Below are 19,633 nucleotides of genomic sequence, written 5' to 3'. Positions count from 1 at the left end.
TTTCCCAAAATGGAACGGGGCATGACAGTGTGAGACCCACCTGGGGCTTCTTCCAGCGGGTGCTGCGGCGGCTGGCCATGCTGCTCAGGTCTCTGGCCAGGCTGAACTCAGCCAGCTTCACCTCCCAGGGAAACTTACTGACCAGCACGTTCCTCAGAGCCAGGTCACAGTGCACCACCTGCAACCACAACAGCTTACCATGTGTGACCTCTGTGTGTGTGTGTGTGTGTGTGTGTGTGTGTGTGTGTGTGTGTGTGTGTGTGTGTGTGTGTGTGTGTGTGTGTGTGTGTGTGTGCGTGCGTGTGTGTGTGTGTGTGTGCGTGTGTGTGTGTGTGTGTGTGCATAGAAAGAATCTTCTGAGTCCGACATTTCTGTGGCAAGCCGCCTAACTTCTAAAGGAATTCACGTAGCTTAACACCAGAGAACTTTGTAGAAAGGTTGGCGGTGGTATGCACTCTTCCATGCTCTAGTTTCTACTGTTTTTATTGCTTATCTTATTTGTGTGCTTAGATTCTATTTTCTTTTCCCTGCTGAATCCCATTGCTATTTGCTGCTGTAATGACAAAAGGTCCCCACAGGAATCATCTACATAATGATAGGTATAAACCGGTACATTGTCCTTCACTCTGAAGACCCTACAGGAGGACTATTCAACTCAATTGTTCAGGGGGCCACATTGTCAGAAACCTAAGGGGCCGGGGGCCGGACCGTTCCCCGAGCCATTATATGTAGGCTACACTTGACACAACCCGCCACCATATTTTCGCAGCCGTGCTGGAACTATTATTAAATAGGGGGTGCTGTAAGGAATGGAATCTCGACGCTGCCCACTAGGGCAGCGACAAAGAAAATTTGATGTTTTTTGGACTTTTATCCATATTTAGAAGAATATTTAATTTTAAATTAACATTAGGATTATACTGTTGTGATGTCATTATTCAGTATCTTCTCCTTTTCTCACTCACTTTCATGTAACCACCTGCTCTCCCTTTAGTCGTTTTACACTACAACAGACAGCAACACAGGCATAAACACTGAACTTATTATTATTATTATGGAAAACCAGATTATGATGAAAATCAAACACTTTAATGTAACAAACAAGGAAAAATGAAATAAAAAAGCTTCTCCCGGGCCAGTCATAGATCTTTGTCCCCCCCCCAAAAAAATATATATATAATCTTTTTTTAATTTTTATATCAAACTCTGGCGGGCCGGATAAAAATTCAAACGGGCCGTATCCGGCCCGCGGGCCGCCAGTTGAATAGGCCTGCCCTACACTGTGTGACTGGTTGCTTTAAGACCACTGAGCCACATTGGTGTCCAGGGGAGTGAGTGCAGCCTGTTACCATCTTGGAGTGTAGATGCTGCATGGCCAGAGCGATGTGGTAGGAGGCGATAGTGAGCAGGCTCTGCAGCTCGGGATCTGAGCTCAGCTGGGCTCGGTTGGTCTGGAGGAAGGACCTCAGGGTGCCATAGCTCACATACTCCATGATCAGCACATAGGGCTCTGAGGGACAGACCACAAACATACTACATGATCAGTGAGGGACCAAACACATACTCCATGATCAGTGAGGGACCAAACACATACTCCATGATCAGTGAGGGACCAAACACATACTCCATGATCAGCACATAGTGAGGGACCAAACACATGACTCCATATGGCTCTGAGGGACCAAACACATAGTCCATGATCAGTGAGGGACCAAACACATACTCCATGATCGTAGTACTACTGATGGAACCCACAAAATCTATGAAAATCTTGGAGACCTAACAGCTAATATCAAGCCAGCAGCCAGAAATCTGGGAGTTAGTTTTTTCTTCAGTAATGTCTTGTATTTGCTCTTAACTGTTTAATTTTCTTTTATTCTATGCAAAACACTTTGTAACATTTGTTTTGAAAGGTGCTAAATAAAGTGTATTATTCTTCTAATATCAAGATATTTTTCTCCTCTGCAGCCAGCCAATAGGAAGTAGTATTATCCTTGAAGAGGACATGATATCAGAGCGTGCTGAAATGTTTCTCACCCTCGGTGGTGTTCCATTCCAGCAACTGAAGGATATTCTTGTGGTGCATCAGCTTCTTCATGATGGAAATCTCCATGTCCACTTGCTTGGGACGGACACCTCAAGGGAAAACATAAAAAAAAATAAAAAATAAAAAAAATAAAAAAAAATAAAGCTATTCTAAGTTGAATCTGTTCTTTTGGCTCCGCCCACTGAGCCTTAACTCAACCAATCAAGATGATTTGTGCCTCCAGAGCAGTTCTCAAAGTGCTTACCCTCCTTGTGGATTTTGCAGGTGAACATGTTGTGGCCTTTACACGTTCCCCTGCTCATCCTGGCCTGGTAGAAGACACCCTCCTTCCCTGCTTTGATGAGCTGCAGCAGGTTCAGGTCTGCCTTGGTGAAGCGGGGACCCTGGAGCAAACGACATCAGAACCTGCTTTTTCTTTCAAGGAACTATCTTGGACAGCAGGGATATCTCAGGTCGCTTCCACATATAAGCTGGTGGACTCGGTGCGATTCGGGGGGGTGAAGTTGCAACATTGTTGTGATTTTCATTTGGTCTGCTTCTCTTTCACACAGCAATTTGTCACAAGCAGCAAACTTTCTGAACAATGTCACGTGGTCCAAACAGTCACTCGTCTATTGGACAGAATAGAGAAGGGAAATATCTCCTCCCAAGTGAATCCGCAAAACACAAACCATGGAGCAACACCACCTGCGATATTGGGATTTCTGGTGTTACTTTGGTGTTGCTATCAAATCATTATTTAACAAGAATGTGCCCAATATGAGCAGCAGATGAGGCAGCAAGCTGCTGAACATTTCATTCTGCAGATGAGAGTAGCCTACGTACTGAAGGAGAAGGCAAGCCGGCCAGCTGTTGAGAAATGTGATGTTGTTATGACGACGTACGTCACGACGCGGCGCGCAGGTACTGTACACGTGTGCACGCCGCAGTGTTTGTTTTGCTCCCTTCTACCGTCTTCTACTCATGATGCACTGCATGAGTGCATCAGATGCACTGGCGCTCTTGTGTTTAGTCCGGTTTGCTTTCACACAACAAACGAACCGCGCCAGGGTTCACTTGGAAGCAAACCGAGACCCACGTTTTCAAGCGGACCAGAGTTTGTTTTGTTTGTTTCACCCCAGAGTTCGTTTGCGCTTTCACACCACCCCAAACAAAGCGTAGGCTACTCTCCGAGGAAACGAACTCTGGTGCGGTTCAAGCAGACTAAACAGCTTCTATGTGAAAGCGACCTCAGACTGTACAGCCACATCTGTGAGATACAACAGATAACATCTGCTCCAAAATGTGTGTCAGAAGACGAAGACCAAAGCTTCTCAGTTCAGCTTATCTTGCAAGTGAGGTTTCCTCTGTCTGTTGTGTCTCGTCTGACATACCACAAACATCAGCATCAGTTGTTTTGTTTTGCACAAGTCTGCATCATGTTAAAGACTGGCACATGTATCACGCTTCCTCCGATACATGTGCCACTTCTTTTCACCTGACAGTGAGGAGTTTCACTGGCAGGACGTGGTGCGTGGGAGGATCACGCTATTCCCCCCAGTTCCCCTCCCCCTGAGCAGGCACACAGGACTCATACCCCATCAGCTTCCCACCCAAACCCAACAACCCGGAAGTACCGCTGCCAAGAATAGAACCCGGGCCTCTGCGGTGCTTTTACCCTCTACACCACCCAGACGCCCCAAATATGAATCAAGACTAGATTCATTTAAATATCCTGTAAATACTTTCTGGGGGAAATCCTCTGCTCACAGGAAGTGATGCGTTTTACATTTCCTGGTTTGCTCGGAATAAACAGAAAAAGAAAAAGTGGGTAGTTAGCATGAGCAGCGACAGCCACTGTGGCTGAACAGACATAAAAAAAAACAGCTCCACCTACAGAAAGTCAAACAGAAAATCCCTCAAAGAGCTGGGCACACGGTTTGATTGACAGGTGACCTCTGGGAAGAGCAATGCAGAAACACCATAGCAATGAACGCTGAGCAACAAAGATGGAGGGGGAAATAGGATCTGGCCGTTTAAAACAGGCCCACAGGCCGTCAGTGTAAATAAGAATTTGTTCTTAATGACTCGCCTGTCTAAATAAAGGTTAAATAAAAAAAATAAAAAAAACAACGGGTGGACTTCAAAACGCGAGCGTCAGATGCTCCCAGTGCGACGTCATGCCCTTGCATCCTTATATTCTATCACCGAAATGATGTTGACATTTTGAATTTTAGACCAAAAAAGCATCATGCACGCCTCTCCCTACAGATCACTTTTGGTTGGATTTTATCTTTTGAACTTTAAATACTTTAAATAAAACATTTAATACGTAATTTGGTATTGAATTTCTCTTGCTTTGATAGCATTATATGTGCTGAAAATGTTCAGTTTTACTTCAACTTAATCAATGGCACAACTTACCCCTCACCAGGGGCTTATTTTTGGAAAGTCACATTTTGAAAACTGTTTATTTTAGATCCAAAGTGATTATTCATGTACATATATTTGAGTTGGAGACATGACTGTCATGCCCGCACTTTAAAGACGCCTCAAGTCAAAACTGGCTCAACTCACCCCGCTCTCCCCTACCTGCTGCAGGCTTCTCCAGAGGCGCTTGGAGGACCTGACTGCGCTCCCCGGCTGTAACAGAGAGCGTTCAGGGAGCTCCTCCGTAGCCGGCTCCTCTTCCACTGAGGCCGAGGTGGGCAAGACAAAGCGCCTCCCCCTCGGCTCGCTGATGGTACGGACCAGAGAGCGATACCTGCAAGAACAGAAAAAGAACTGATGCTACAGACCAGAGAGCGATACCTGCAAGAACAGATGTCAGATGATTTATGACATCACTGGTGATGTCACAGTGGGATTTATGACATCACTGATGATGCGACAGTGGGATTTATGACATCACTGGGATTTATGACATCACTGATGATGTCACAGTGGGATTTATGACATCACGGATGACATCACAGTGGGATTTATGACATCACTGATGATGTCACAGTGGGATTTATGACATCACCGATGACATCACAGTGGGATTTATGACATCAAAGTGGGACAATCACAGTGGGACAGAGAAACAAACAGACAGACAGAGCCGCAGCTCCCATTTATATACTGATGATGATGATGATGATGATGATAGGGTGCTTTGGTAGTATACGTTTTTGACTAATTGAATGTACTTCTGGTTTGCATGTATATAACTTTCATTTCCGCCTTGTACAACACAACGCTGAAGAAGGCCTATGGGCTGAAACGTTCGTTGTGTGTCTGCCTGAAGAGAGAAAAAAACAAAAAACTTACAAAGTAACACAGGTGCAACCAAAAACTTAGGGTTTCCAACATCCAATCCATTTGGTTGCACCTGTGTTTACCCTGCCTTTTAGACACAAACTGGTGGCTGTGAAAAAAAGGCCCATGCTCTTTGAGACAGAAAAGTATCTTTTTTCTGTTTTGAAGTACGGAGAAAGGCCAGGATCTCCTCTCTTAGTTCACAAAATGGTTTCAATGCGTTTCCTTAGCCAGCTGTCATGTGGACGAGCAAATCATTATGTTGAGCTGACATGTGTGACAGCAACTGGCGGAAAGGACGGTGCTGTAAACTGGCCTGGAGAAGCGATGAAGTTAAAGAGTAACTACACCCAAACCCAAAACAGGGTACTGTACTGAACTGGCTTTCTCTTACTGCCTGGTCTTGGAATTCGTCCAAGCAGATCCTCCCAAAAACATTCGCCATCAAAGAATCGAACATAGAGGCACAGCTGTGCCACATCGCTGTTGTCTGTTGATTCATCCACATAGGGACATCCCCTTCGCCGTCTTCAGTTTGTCCACAAGAGACTGGAAGACATCCAATACAAGAGCCTCTACTCTCCTTATGGTTGACATGTGTGATCATGGAATCTTCTTGATCAAATGATTGTGATTGTTTTTCTGTATTGCTTTTGACCTTCTACTATTGATGTGACTGCTGCGATGCATAGTTGCACTAAGTCAAATTCCTCGTTTTTGTAATCTGATTACTTACTGTGGCTGTTAAAGTGTAATCTGATTACTTACTGTGGCTATTAAAGTATAATCTGTGGCTATTAAAGTATAATCTGATTACTTACTGTGACTATTAAAGTATAATCTGATTACTTACTGTGGCTATTAAAGTATAATCTGATTACTTACTGTGACTGTTAAAGTATAATCTGATTACTTACTGTGGCTGTTAAAGTATAATCTGATTACTTACTGTGGCTGTTAAAGTGTAATCTGATTACTTACTGTGGCTATTAAAGTATAATCTGATTACTTACTGTGGCTATTAAAGTATAATCTGATTACTTACTGTGGCTATTAAAGTATAATCTGATTACTTACTGTGGCTATTAAAGGATAATCTGATTACTTACTGTGGCTATTAAAGTGAATCTTGAATCTTGAATCTTGAATCAACCAAGCTCTTTCGGGTTTTGTATTCTGTAACTACCTCCTTGATCAGTGTAGTGCAGGGTATACACAGGTATACACACCTCCTCGATCAGATCAGTGGTATAGTGCAGGGTATACACAGGTGTTGTCTTCTGTAACTACCTCCTCGATCAGATCAGTGTTGTAGTGCAGGGTATACACAGGTTTTGTCTTCTGTAACTACCTCCTCGATCAGATCAGTGTTGTAGTGCAGGGTATACACAGGTTTTGTCTTCTGTAACTATCTCCTCGATCAGATCAGTGTTGTAGTGCAGGGTATACACAGGTTTTGTCTTCTGTAACTATCTCCTCGATCAGATCAGTGTTGTAGTGCAGGGTATACACAGGTTTTGTCTTCTGTAACTACCTCCTCGATCAGATCAGTGTTTTAGTGCAGGTACACAGGTTTTGTCTTCTGTAACTACCTCCTCGATCAGTGTTGTAGTGCAGGGTATACACAGGTATACGCACCTCCTCGATCAGATCAGTGTTGTAGTGCAGGGTATACACAGGTTTTGTCTTCTGTAACTATCTCCTCGATCAGATCAGTGTTGTAGTGCAGGGTATACACAGGTTTTGTCTTCTGTAACTATCTCCTCGATCAGATCAGTGTTGTAGTGCAGGGTATACACAGGTTTTGTCTTCTGTAACTACCTCCTCGATCAGATCAGTGTTTTAGTGCAGGTACACAGGTTTTGTCTTCTGTAACTACCTCCTCGATCAGTGTTGTAGTGCAGGGTATACACAGGTATACGCACCTCCTCGATCAGATCAGTGTTGTAGTGCAGGGTATACACATGTGTTGTCTTCTGTAACTACCTCCTCGATCAGATCAGTGTTGTAGTGCAGGGTATACACATGTGTTGTCTTCTGTAACTACCTCCTCGATCAGATCAGTGGTATAGTGCAGGGTATACACAGGTTTTGTCTTCTGTAACTACCTCCTCGATCAGATCAGTGTTGTAGTGCAGGGTATACACAGGTTTTGTCTTCTGTAACTATCTCCTCGATCAGATCAGTGTTATAGTGCAGGGTATACACAGGTATACGCACCTCCTCGATCAGATCAGTGTTGTAGTGCAGGGTATACACATGTGTTGTCTTCTGTAACTACCTCCTCGATCAGATCAGTGTTGTAGTGCAGGGTATACACATGTGTTGTCTTCTGTAACTACCTCCTCGATCAGATCAGTGGTATAGTGCAGGGTATACACAGGTTTTGTCTTCTGTAACTACCTCCTCGATCAGATCAGTGTTGTAGTGCAGGGTATACACAGGTTTTGTCTTCTGTAACTACCTCCTCGATCAGATCAGTGTTGGAGTGCAGGGTATACACAGGTTTTGTCTTCTGTAACTACCTCCTCGATCAGATCAGTGTTGGAGTGCAGGGTATACACAGGTTTTGTCTTCTGTAACTACCTCCTCGATCAGATCAGTGTTGTAGTGCAGGGTATACACAGGTTTTGTCTTCTGTAACTATCTCGTCGATCAGATCAGTGTTGTAGTGCAGGGTATACACAGGTTTTGTCTTCTGTAACTATCTCCTCGATCAGATCAGTGTTGTAGTGCAGGGTATACACAGGGATACGAACACGTAACTTGGATCTCTTGGAACATCTACAGGGGCTGGTCAAGGTTCTTCCGTAGGACGGGCAGTGACTTAGTTTGCGGTTTAGCCTTTCTCAGTGTTCCTGGTCTACGTAAAATATTGCTGTGGCGCCCCCTATGGGCACACTTTTTCCCCGCACCAAACCCACGCCAGATCCCTCGGCCCCTCAGCAAATTTTGGAGCCGATCGGAGCAACTCAAGCAATTGTGCGCCACCGCGTCAGTTGCTTGAGTGACATCACCGATGACGTTGGGACACCGGTGACAACTTAACAGACGGAAGGTAAGGTGAAGGGTGGACTCCTTCTGGATGTTGTAGTCGGAGATGGTGCGGCCGTCTTCCAGCTGTTTACCGGCAAAAATCAGCCGCTGCTTGTCGGGGGAGATGCCTATCTTGTCCTGGATCTTGGCCTTGACGTTCTGAGTGCTGTCACTTGGCTCGACCTCCAGAATGATGGTCTTGCCAATCGGGGTCCTCACAAAGATCTGCATGCCTCTCCTCATGCCTCTCCTCAGACGGAGCACAAGGTAGAGGGTGGACTCCTTCTGGATGTTGTAGTTGGAGAGGGTGCGGCCATCTTCCAGCTGCTTACCAGCGAAGAACAGATACTGCTGTACAGGGGGGATGCCTTTTGTATGCTGGATCTCGGCCTTGACATTTACAATAGTGTCACTCGGCTGAACCTCCAAAGTGATGGTATTCTTCTTGCCAGTCAGGATCTTCACAAAGATCTGCATGGTGACAACACAAATTTTCTCCACCGGTTTACCGGTTCTACTTATAGCTTCTGCAGGGAAGGATTTGTGACAGCACAGTAGATGTCACAATGTCTGATGTCATAACAATACTGATGACGTCATCAGTGATCAGTGGTGACATGCCTGCCCTTGCACCAGATTGAATAATGTCATCGTATTAATAGAGCTATTAGGGCCTATTACAAAACAAGCGTAAATCCGCTATATGCCAGGCAGCATGTGTGTTACTGATATGTGTTACTGATAACATCACTGTTGATGCCAGGCAGCATGTGTGTTACTGATAACATCACTGTTGACGTCAACCGTCATCTGGCTGTCTGGCAAAAATATTGCCAGGAAGCTGGCTGCCGGCCACTGATGATGTCATTTGTCCTCAGGGTCACTCAGCCTACCATGTGATGTCATCAGTGATGTCACCAGTGAACGATGTCATCAGTGAGGTCACTTGAGCATTTTGTGGGTTGCTCAGAGTTGTCTGCTCTTGCAGGGGGATCCTCCCTGAAGGCCGTCAAGCAGGATTCAAAGCGGGAGGCGTCGAGCAGCGAGGGAGGTGGGCGCGCCGGCACGAGGGCCGAGAGGTCCGGGAACACGGCGCTCGAAGAGGAGAGCGAGGCGGCCGGAGGGAGGTGTAATCTGCGAGAGGCAGCAATGTGCCGCAAGGCATCCATCCAGTCTGCCGGAAAGCCATTAGAAGAAATAGAAGTCTGCTTTTGCAGCTTGATCATCTGCCAAGTCCGAATCCTCGTCTCCATCTTCCGAGTCCAAATGTACGAGAGTCACGAGTCCTGAAAATGAGTCTAGGACCTGGACACGGGTCAAGTCGACTACACCAGGGATCCCCAACCGCCGGGCCGGGGATCGGTGCCGGTCCGCCAAGCATTTGCTGCGGGGCCGCGAGGAAGGGGGAGAGGGGGAGAGGGGGAGAGAGAGAGAGAGAGAGAGAGAGAGAGAGAGAGAGAGAGAGAGAGAGAGCGGGAGAGACTATTTGTGCACAATTGACATGGTCTCTCTGTGCGGACTGCAGAGCAGCCTGCACCTTTCCTCAGCCCTGCGCCCACAATACACACACCAGTGTTTCCCCTACCATTCTACAGGCCTGCCTGTGGGCTGAAAAGTAGACTGTTCTGGTTCAAAGTTGAGGCTAAAATAATATGAGATAACGCAAAAGCACTGAAAAACGTTGCTTCTGTTTCCAACATCATCATCATATACTGTATCTCCCACCACTCCTCCATGATGTCTTGTCATGTTGCTGACAGCCCAGGGCTCCATATTGGTTACAATGTTTTTATATACAAGCTTTTATATTAAAGTGCAAGTTCATGCGAGGAAAATACATGCCATGTCTAATATGGCATGATGTACAGTGTGCACATGTTGCCAAAGCATAAACATCAATGATTTCTCACTCTCTGCAATTCATCTTGACAAACTATGAAATAATGATATGCATTATGTACACTCTGAGACAACATGTATCTGTCATCACAACAAGGGCTGAACAATTAATCAACATTTGATCGAAATCGCAATATGGCCTACTGCAATTTTCAAATCGCAGGAGGCGCAATATTTGTTAACCCATTGATACCTGATGCAGCATTTGTGTGTGTATCCCTTTAAGACTGCGAACCACGTGACGCGGTTCGCGGTCTTAAAGGGATACACACACAAATGAGGGATATACACGCAAATGCTGCATCAGGTATCAATGGGTTAAAGGCTAAATGTGTGTGAAAATACCATCACAGCTGCACCCCATCTACTATGAATCACCTCATTCAATGGAAAGGAATTGCATCAAAATGCCTCCATTCTCTGGGGGTGGAGTTGTACAATCTCTACAACTCAGTTTACCAGGGGTTATAGAGATTACCAGGGGTTATAGAGATTACCAGGGGTTATAGAGATTACTTGCAAAACCCCATTTAATGGATAGGATTCCCTATTGGCTCTTATCTCGACCACCTCTGCAGGTGTGGGGAGGGTCTGGTTAGGCATCGGACACCTGGGTCCTCAGGGTTAGGGTCTGGTTAGGGTTAGGCGTCGGACGCCTGGGTCCTTAGGGTTAGGGTCTGGTTAGGGTTAGGCGTCGGACACCTGGGTCCTCAGGGTTAGGGTCTGGTTAGGGTTAGGCGTCGGACGCCTGGGTCCTCAGGGTTAGGGTCTGGTTAGGGTTAGGGTCTGGGAAACTGAGTTGTAAATATTGTACAACTCCACCTCATTCAATGGGGACATTTTGATGCAATTCCTTTCCATTGAATGAGGTGACAAATCACATCATATCGCAATATCAACAAATTGCAATATCAGTCAAAATAATCTCAACTAGATCGATTTTTCAAAATCGTTTCGTGCTCTATCTCACCGCAGAAAGTAGAGGAATGTGGCCCACAACCAAAAGAGTTTACCCACCCCTGATTTAGGGTGTGAAGGCAGGTGTATCCTTACGTAAAAACCTTCACTAGCGTTCATTCAACCGAATGACTTTTCACTACGAATCAAGCTGATTTCAGATCTCTTACTTGCGGCGCCACATGGTCCCCAGCACTATGAAGGCCACAGCCAGGATGGTGAAAGACGAGATGCCGATGAGCATGTGGTGACGCCAGTCCAGCTTGCCTGGGTCTGGGCATGGGCATGGGCATGGGCCCATCACCTGGAGCCCATCTGGAGAGATGGAAACAGTAACATGTATGGAAACTAACAGAAACGGCCCGGGCTCACAATGAACCCCCGATGTATGAATGATGTGTGGATGAGTGTCCACACAGTCTTGGCCTGCAAAATGTAAAAACTCACCTGGGGTCGAGTTGGTCGAGTTACCGGCCATCGTGTCACCAAGTCCAGATCAAAACGTAAAGATGTCGTAGCATCTACACAATAACCAGCAAGCTATGGAAAGAGAAATATGGCGGCTTCAGCAGAGGGAAACATTCATCCTATTTCATTGTAAAGCACATTGGAACGTCTTGTGGATTTCTTCCGTTATCAAAAATTGCGAAGGCGCCATGAGAAGGAAGAAGGTAATACCAACTTGTAGAAGCGACCGTTTGACGAAAGAACGGAGCAACATCGGTCACATCGGTTCCATCCCGTCCCAAACCTGAAAACCCACAACAAGAACATTGGAAATACAGCACAGCAAAGACGATCCATTCATGTAAAAAAAAAAAGACTATCAACAATGACAAAAATTCAACAAAAACCTCGCCTGTGCCCTCGGGAAGTCTTCTCCTTTGTGGAAGACGGCAACGCTGAGAGAGAAGAACGCGGCAGAACTCAAATGAGGCAAGTTCTGATGGTCCAAATGCCAGAGGAGAGAGAATGATTTGTGGCGTCTCTTTGCAGCTATAGAAACAGAAAGAATGAAGCAGTGCTGTGGGAACCTCTAAGCTGTCAGTATTGTCTGAAGGAGGGGCGTCGGGTCGCTTGTCGACCACAACACAGGGAGAGGAAATGAACAGGAGCACACAGCGGTTTACTAAAGCATCATCTGAGCTGCAGGACGCCCGGAAATACAATCTGCCTGACAATCACCCATGGCTGCTGTTGGTATCGAGTCTGTTTATATGTCATGATATCTGGGCATTTGGTTGGACCAAAATCTTAATTTCGCTTTGGAACTCTAAGAAATTCAAGTTTACACTTGGTTTCTTATTATCATGTCATGTTTCTCTCCATCTTCAGTCCAAACATCAGGTTACAGGCCTATTCCTGGCTCAGCTAGACGATGGTGATACCATTTACAGATTTGCTTGTCCCACTTTACTTTCGCTTTGAGATATATTACAAACGGGTGGTCTTCACTTGCTATAGCCTACGCAGGCAGGAGCCTACGCAGGCAGGATGCAGCTCTGCTATATTCTCATGTACAAGGCCATTCTAGGCATGCCCCATGTACATAATGATGCTCTGTTTGTATTTGCACAAAATACTACAATCTTACATTCAATAATGATCTACACTTAAAGGTGCCACCTGTGCAGACTGAGGCTGGAGAAAGGAGTCTATTTTACTACGACTCTTACTTAGCCTTGGAATTACCTGCAGGCTAGACTCCCTAGAAGTACATTGTTTGCATCTTTCAATAAATATGAATATTTTCTAGATCACTTTGTGTTGTGTCGGTTTCCTTTTCTTGTTGAGAAAATAATTTTGAGACTTTTGTGAGTCTTGAGGTACTGCTGGAATGGTACTTCAGGTATTGTCAGCCTTTCAAACTCATTTGTAAATGCTTTGTCAGGCATAGTAGAGATAGTCCTCACTTTAGACGGGGTCACTCAAAATACTTAACTAACAATTAGTAAATACTTTCCAACTACCTGGATAATGAATGGCAGTATTAAGTGTTTATAAAAAAAATCTATTATCATACTACCATCATCTCATTATATGGACTAGAAATCTCGTGCGTTTCTTTCTAGCGCCCCATGCCAAATGGTAAATGGCCTGCATTTATATAGCGCTTTTATCCAAAGCGCTTTACAATCAGTAAGTACATTCACCCATTCATACACCGATGGCGGCAGGCTACCACGCAGGGTGCTGGCACACCATCAGGAGCAATTTGGGGTTCAGTATCTTGCCCAAGGACACTTCGACATGCAGACTGGAGGAGGCGGGAATCGAACCACCGACCTCTTTTATCCAAAGCGATTAGTGGACGACCCGCTCTACCTCCTGAGCTACAGCCGCCCTTGCTGCGCGTGTTTGCCCGCTCAACTAGTCTCTAAAGCCAGACCGTATCTTCTACATTGTGCGAGTGCAGCTTAAACAGTCTGTAACTCACGATCACAGAACACGGACAAAGGAAGTTGGGGGGGTCATATTTCTCCAATCACCATCCCCCCATCATGGCTCATCATTTTCCCTGAGTTTCCCTTTCCGTTTTCACCATGTTTTCCCAACTCTATGTACAGACGTTTTAGGCGGAAGCGTTTGAAAATTGCGAGAGCCAACCGTCTGTTTTAAGGGACTACCGCTCAGCTGGCAGTGTAATGCTCACTTCATGCTAATCCCATGCAGTTTTTTGCGCGCAGCATAATCATATTATTTTTGCAGATTCTATTTGAATATTGCTGCATATACTGGAGTACCGGTACCTTAACAGTATTGGAATTGCATGAATTGGGTATGAGTGGAAAGCTGAGACTCTTATGGATTCAATGAGCCCAGTTGTCTTCATGTGTGATGATGTTCGTCCCCATTCATTTTATTGGCCCCTTTTACCTTAACATTGTGTCATAGCTCAAGAGGGAAACTGCTGACACTTAACTCTCATAATTCCAAAACAATTATATAACCCCCCCCCAAAAAAAAACATTATATATATATATATATAATGAAACACCAATTAATAAAAAATATCATTATAACTCATGCATAGCTTATTTGATGGTCTTATGAATCATTTACCAAAAAGTGGTCCATTTTAGCTGACTCCAGCCTAAATAATGCTTCATAGCGTGCGGTTATTACAAAGTGTCAGCAGCCCCTCCCTATCGTGCGTAGGACGCATAGGTTTTGGTGATAGTGTTAACTTCAGGGAAATGGCTGCAGAATGAGACCCTGTGGTTTCCTTTCCTATGTGCAAGGCTGACTTACAGCCGTCTAGAAAGAAAGTAAAAACACCAACAAGTAAAGTCAGTCACGAGTTAAAACAGACAATAATAAGTGACGTTAATGAAAGCAGATGACAGCGTGTCGTGACTTCATTTTCCTCTGCAGAATTTAATGTGTTGCTTGGGTACTTGTTACAGATCAACGGTATCACTCCATATACAACTACAAGTACAGTATTTTTTACAGCTCATATTCAAATACATAGCTTTCATTGGCTTATTTACAAAACACTTTATGTACATTTTTTTTCATGTCAGTGCAATGTCACTTTCTTTTCAACACCACCTTTACAAAAACAAAAAAAAAAGTTCTTTAAATTAACACGTCTCGTTCAGATCCAATGGAAATTAACTTAAATAAAACGAGGCTACAGACAAGCACAGACAGTTCAGTAGTAGATTGCACTGCCTGTCAACACTCCATCCACCATTCTTTCAGAGAGGGGAGGGTTAACACATGAGTGACAGGATTCAAATCATCAGTGTTTGCAGTGGAGCCCCAAGCCCAAACTCCATCTCAATACCGCTCAGTTCAGTTGGCCGTCAAATATTGGTTTCCTGAATTGAGGAAATTGTGCTGAAATTAACACCCGACTGTTGCAGAAGAGCTACAGATGTGGTAAGCTTTGCAGCACAAGAGAAGTAGTTACAGGGTACATTCACTGTAAAAATAATAACAACAACAATAATAAAAAAAACATGTTTGACAGCTATTGCACCTTAAAATTAAGCAAACATAAATTGGCTTCTCAAGAGTGTTCCCTTTGAGCCACGTGACACATTTTTCAGCCTCAGATACAAAAAGGACAGAGCTCTCCTCAAGAGCTGTTATACTGTAGATGCTACTATCAACCACACACTGGAGAGACCTCCTCAAGAGCTGTTACAGAGGCTACTACCAACCACACACTGGAGACCTCCTCAAGAGCTGTTACACAGACGCTACTACCAACCACACACTGGAGAGCTCTCATCAAGAGCTGTTACACAGAGGCTACTACCAACCACACACTGGAGAGCTCTCATCAAGAGCTGTTACACAGAGGCTACTACCAACCACACACTGGAGAGCTCTCGTGAAGAGCTGTTACAGAGGCTACTACTGTACCAACCACACACTGGAGAGCTCTCACCAACCGCCGTTACAGATGCTACTACCAACCACACCCTGGAGTCCAATGATCCAACATGGGTTTGTTCAGCCTAAGCAGTCAACGAACAAGCCAAACCATCTGATGAAAAGGGAGAAGTAAGGGAAGGTCTGACATGAAACCACAATTTAGACTTGGCACCCAGAAGACAAAACAAAACAGGCATGGCCCATTTAGCAGTCTTGAAACCCAAAACGGAGATTGCAATTACAATATAATGATCTTTATTTGGCTAATTTGGATACTTGGAAATTATATTTCCCACAGCTAATTTAAATCAATGAAGTCAGTGAAATCAATGAAGTCAGTGAGTCGCAGGAGGCTCTGTCAGTCTGGCTGACTGGCTGGTCAGTTGGAAAGCGAACATGAAGATGTTGAAGAAGAAGTACAAATATGTCCTATACTTCAGGTGAACTGACTGAGGTTTCCAAACACTAACATCTGTGAAGGACTTGGTGTTGACCATGTGTGTCTACCAACTCAACATGGACGCAGAAACTCAGAGAAGCAGGCGTACACGGAACGATTTGGCCAGCAGTTTGGCTACAGTTACAAAACACAATACTTCAAAGAATACACCATTTTTGGAGATTGGCCTGTTGGTCACCTTAGCTGTTTTAGAGATGAGAGCATAGACACCTAGATTTTAGCATAATGCTATGTTGATTGATAGTAGGTCCATGCTAGCATTTTAGCATATGCTACTGTATGTTGATTGATAGTAGGTCCATGCTAGCATTTTAGCATACGCTATGTTGATTGATAGTAGGTCCATGCTAGCATTTTAGCATATGCTACTGTATGTTGATTGATAGTAGGTCCATGCTAGCATTTTAGCATACGCTATGTTGATTGATAGTAGGTCCATGCTAGCATTTTAGCATACACTATGTTGAATGATAGTAGACTACTAGTACTAAGAAGCCTGACTTTGTAGTTAAGTTATTAGTGGTTTTCATTATATGAAGTAGTAGATCCATAAATGTAAAAATGTAAATAATGTTTTTAAATAAATCATATTTAAAGCAATATCATTGTAGCTGGGTTTATTTTTGGAAACATTTTGGACACGTGCTTTGAGTTATTATTTTTTACCTTTAAGATATGTAAGATTTTACATCACTTGCCTTTTGAAATAATGCTAAACACCTAGGCTACAGTCACTCAATATAATGTATGCTAACGTGTTAGCATGGAGCCTACTATCACTCAACATAGTGTGCGCTAAAGTGTTAGCATTAAGTACTGGAGCCAAAGATCTAACAGTGATACATGGATGATTTGGGTGTCTATGTTGTCATCACTTAACAGCGAACATTAAGTTAACCAATGAGACAATCGCCCCAAACCTTGGCGTACTCCTTTAAACTTCACGTGCACTTTTCAGCCCTGTGCCTTCACACTACCTTCAATAGTTGAAAAATCCAACAGGTGAAAGGTAGCTAGCCTGTGCTAATGGTAGCTAGCTTGTGCTAATGGTAGGGCTGCACAATTAATCGAATATTAATCGCGATCAAGATTTTGGCTTCCCACAATCATGAAAAAAGGGAAAAGAGAAAAATCGAGATTAAATCAAGATAAAACGTGCCGGATTCCATTTAGCAATGTTGCGCTCGTTTTGTATTGTGTTGTAAATCCAGCGCACCTCTTTCCATCGGAGTGGGAAGCGCCGGCCCTCCTCCAAAGCCCAAACAGGCTGTGGTGCGTTTAGTTTCAGCTTAAATTTGGAACACAGCCCCGGGTGCGTTTGTCCGTATCTGTTGAAACCTTCCTTGGTAGAAGATGACAGTTGAAAGAAATCCAGTGTTAATTTTTTTAGTTCAATAAATGCATGATGTTCCCTAAGTCAAACAATAATGGTGTTAAATAATTGTGATCTCGATATTGATCAAAATAATCGTGATTATCATTTTGACCATAATAGTGCAGCCCTAGCTAATGGCATGTTATCAAATGACAGCACTATGATGACGATAAGCTTGCCCCTGATGCCTTTGGGCATTTTCTTACAATATAAACTACGGTATGTATCTGGAAGCAGTAGTGATGGGAACATCCTTAAATAAACCAAGTGTGGCTTGAAAAAAAAATCACAATACAAATAAATCTTTATAAAAAAATGCATTTGCAGAATGAAAAGAAAATAATTTATGTATTCAACATTGTATATTATTCTTAAAGCATGTGTTTGAAAACCATTCACTATGGCAGCCATCAGGAAGAAAACCCAGATTCATACTCAAGCTCTTGAGTTTCAAAATGACTTCAAATTTGATCAATAAGTTATGGGTACACAAGTGAACATTGCACAAATCACCATATTTGGCAGTTGCGGGATGAATTGCGACATTTTGGCAAACAATGGGCCAACTTGATATTGGTAACCTCAGGACTTGTGTGGATTGGTTGGCGCTAGAAGGGACAGGGATGTTTTTTGAAATGTGTGTACCATCTACCTCAAACAGAAGCATGTTAATTGTCATTAATACTGTCACAAACATTTAGGGATACAGTTGGCCAATGGACTGCAGATGTGAATGAGGTAGCATAATGATGTTTTTTTTTCTCTTTCCTAGTGACACTATCGCTACTGAGCAGGACAAATAAAACCTTTGGAGAACCATTTTTAAAAGCTCATTACAGTATCCAATATATCATCTCTATACTAGATACCAACTTTCAACATTGTGTCAATTTGTGGACACTTTAAGACGGCCGAAAGTATGACACCAACAGGATCTTTAACGCTTAATTCAGACATCAACAAGTGATAAATGCACAACAAGGAAGCGACATCAGTTTGTGTGTTGGCCATTACTGACATACATTCAGAGATGCGTTAGTATGCAAGTATATGTTATTTCATGGCGTGGGGCGGCCTCGTTCACAGGAACGAAGGCGAGTTTTTGTTTCGTTGGGCTCAGCAAAGTGCGCCAGTTTAGTGCTTCCACTGGGGCTCAATTGTTCTCTTTGCAAAACCTTGCACAGATCCTTGTTTTTCAACCACGTTAAGTGTAGAAAGTGCTGCGACGCATCCCTAAACAAAAGAAAGAATTGTCCGATTGCATTTCAAACCGGTGTTCTAGTGATTTGCGAGTTTGTTGATTACTCATCAAAATGTTCTGGCGCTTTCTCGGGCATACGAGAAGAAGAGAGCGGGGAATCCGGAGCAGAGACCGGGTATAGTGCCGCGGGCAACGGAAGACAATGTGCAATCACTGTAGGACACAGTACTTTTTGTAGTCGGATTCAAAGTCTTCGTCCATGCTACTGGTGTCGGCCATCTTCTTGCCATCGGTCTTTGGCAGAAACTGTGAGTAATTGACTCCCTGCTGCTCGTAGAAGAGGATGTAGGCCGAGTCGGCGTCGATCTCCTCAGAGTGCACTTCCTGCGGAGCAAAGACCACAAGAGACCACAAGGGGCATTTATCGGATATGTTCAAAGAACGTGAAGCATTCTGTTAGAAAGAGTGCAATCAAATCCAAGCTCAAACTGGAATCTTAAAGTCCCTCTCCAGTGTATTTAGCCTAACATATTTCATATTGTGTATGTATTAGCGATGTCACAATATATCGTCCCACGATATATCGCGATATCAAAACGTGACAATATGTATCGTTGAGATGAAATCTCATATTGTGAGAAAAAGAAGCTGAACATGGTGGCACTGATCTGCATCTGATTGCATGCTCGCTCTCCTTTTCATTGCTTTGTTTGAACAGACGAGGGACGTTACAGACACGGAGGATGAAAATGGTGAAATTACTCAAATTAGCGTGGAGGATGGCCCCTCAACTTACAAATCGATCGCAAAAAAATATTGTTAAAATATCGTATCGTATCATTATCGTGAACCCAATAGCGTGTATCGTATCGTATCGTGAACTGAGTGTATCGTGACACCCCTAGTATGTATGTATACTGTATATACATATACTGTATATCTCATGTCCTGACAATGTTTTTTTAGCCACACTGTTTGCCAAATATTTGT

At 43.8% G+C, this 19,633-nt stretch overlaps 1 protein-coding gene across 1 annotated transcript in view; it reads right to left on the bottom strand.

Moving 5' to 3' along the window:
- Positions 1 to 14,595: 14,595 nt before the first annotated feature.
- usp32 (ubiquitin specific peptidase 32) overlaps positions 14,596 to 19,633 on the bottom strand; it is a gene marked incomplete at its 5' end in the record, with an annotated part of 112,229 nt that continues 107,191 nt past the window's right edge. Inside the window, one exon of the mRNA XM_083636991.1 lies at positions 14,596 to 19,027. Within this exon, the coding sequence (XP_083493117.1) occupies positions 18,854 to 19,027 (174 nt within the window). The 3' untranslated portion in view covers positions 14,596 to 18,853. The remainder of the gene's footprint in view (positions 19,028 to 19,633) is intronic.

Source organism: Poromitra crassiceps (assembly GCF_964638095.1).
Source record: "Poromitra crassiceps genome assembly, chromosome: 5".
Lineage (NCBI taxonomy): Eukaryota > Metazoa > Chordata > Actinopteri > Beryciformes > Melamphaidae > Poromitra > Poromitra crassiceps.
Note: the sequence above shows the minus strand (reverse complement) of the source record. Positions and strands in the feature narration are given on the sequence as shown.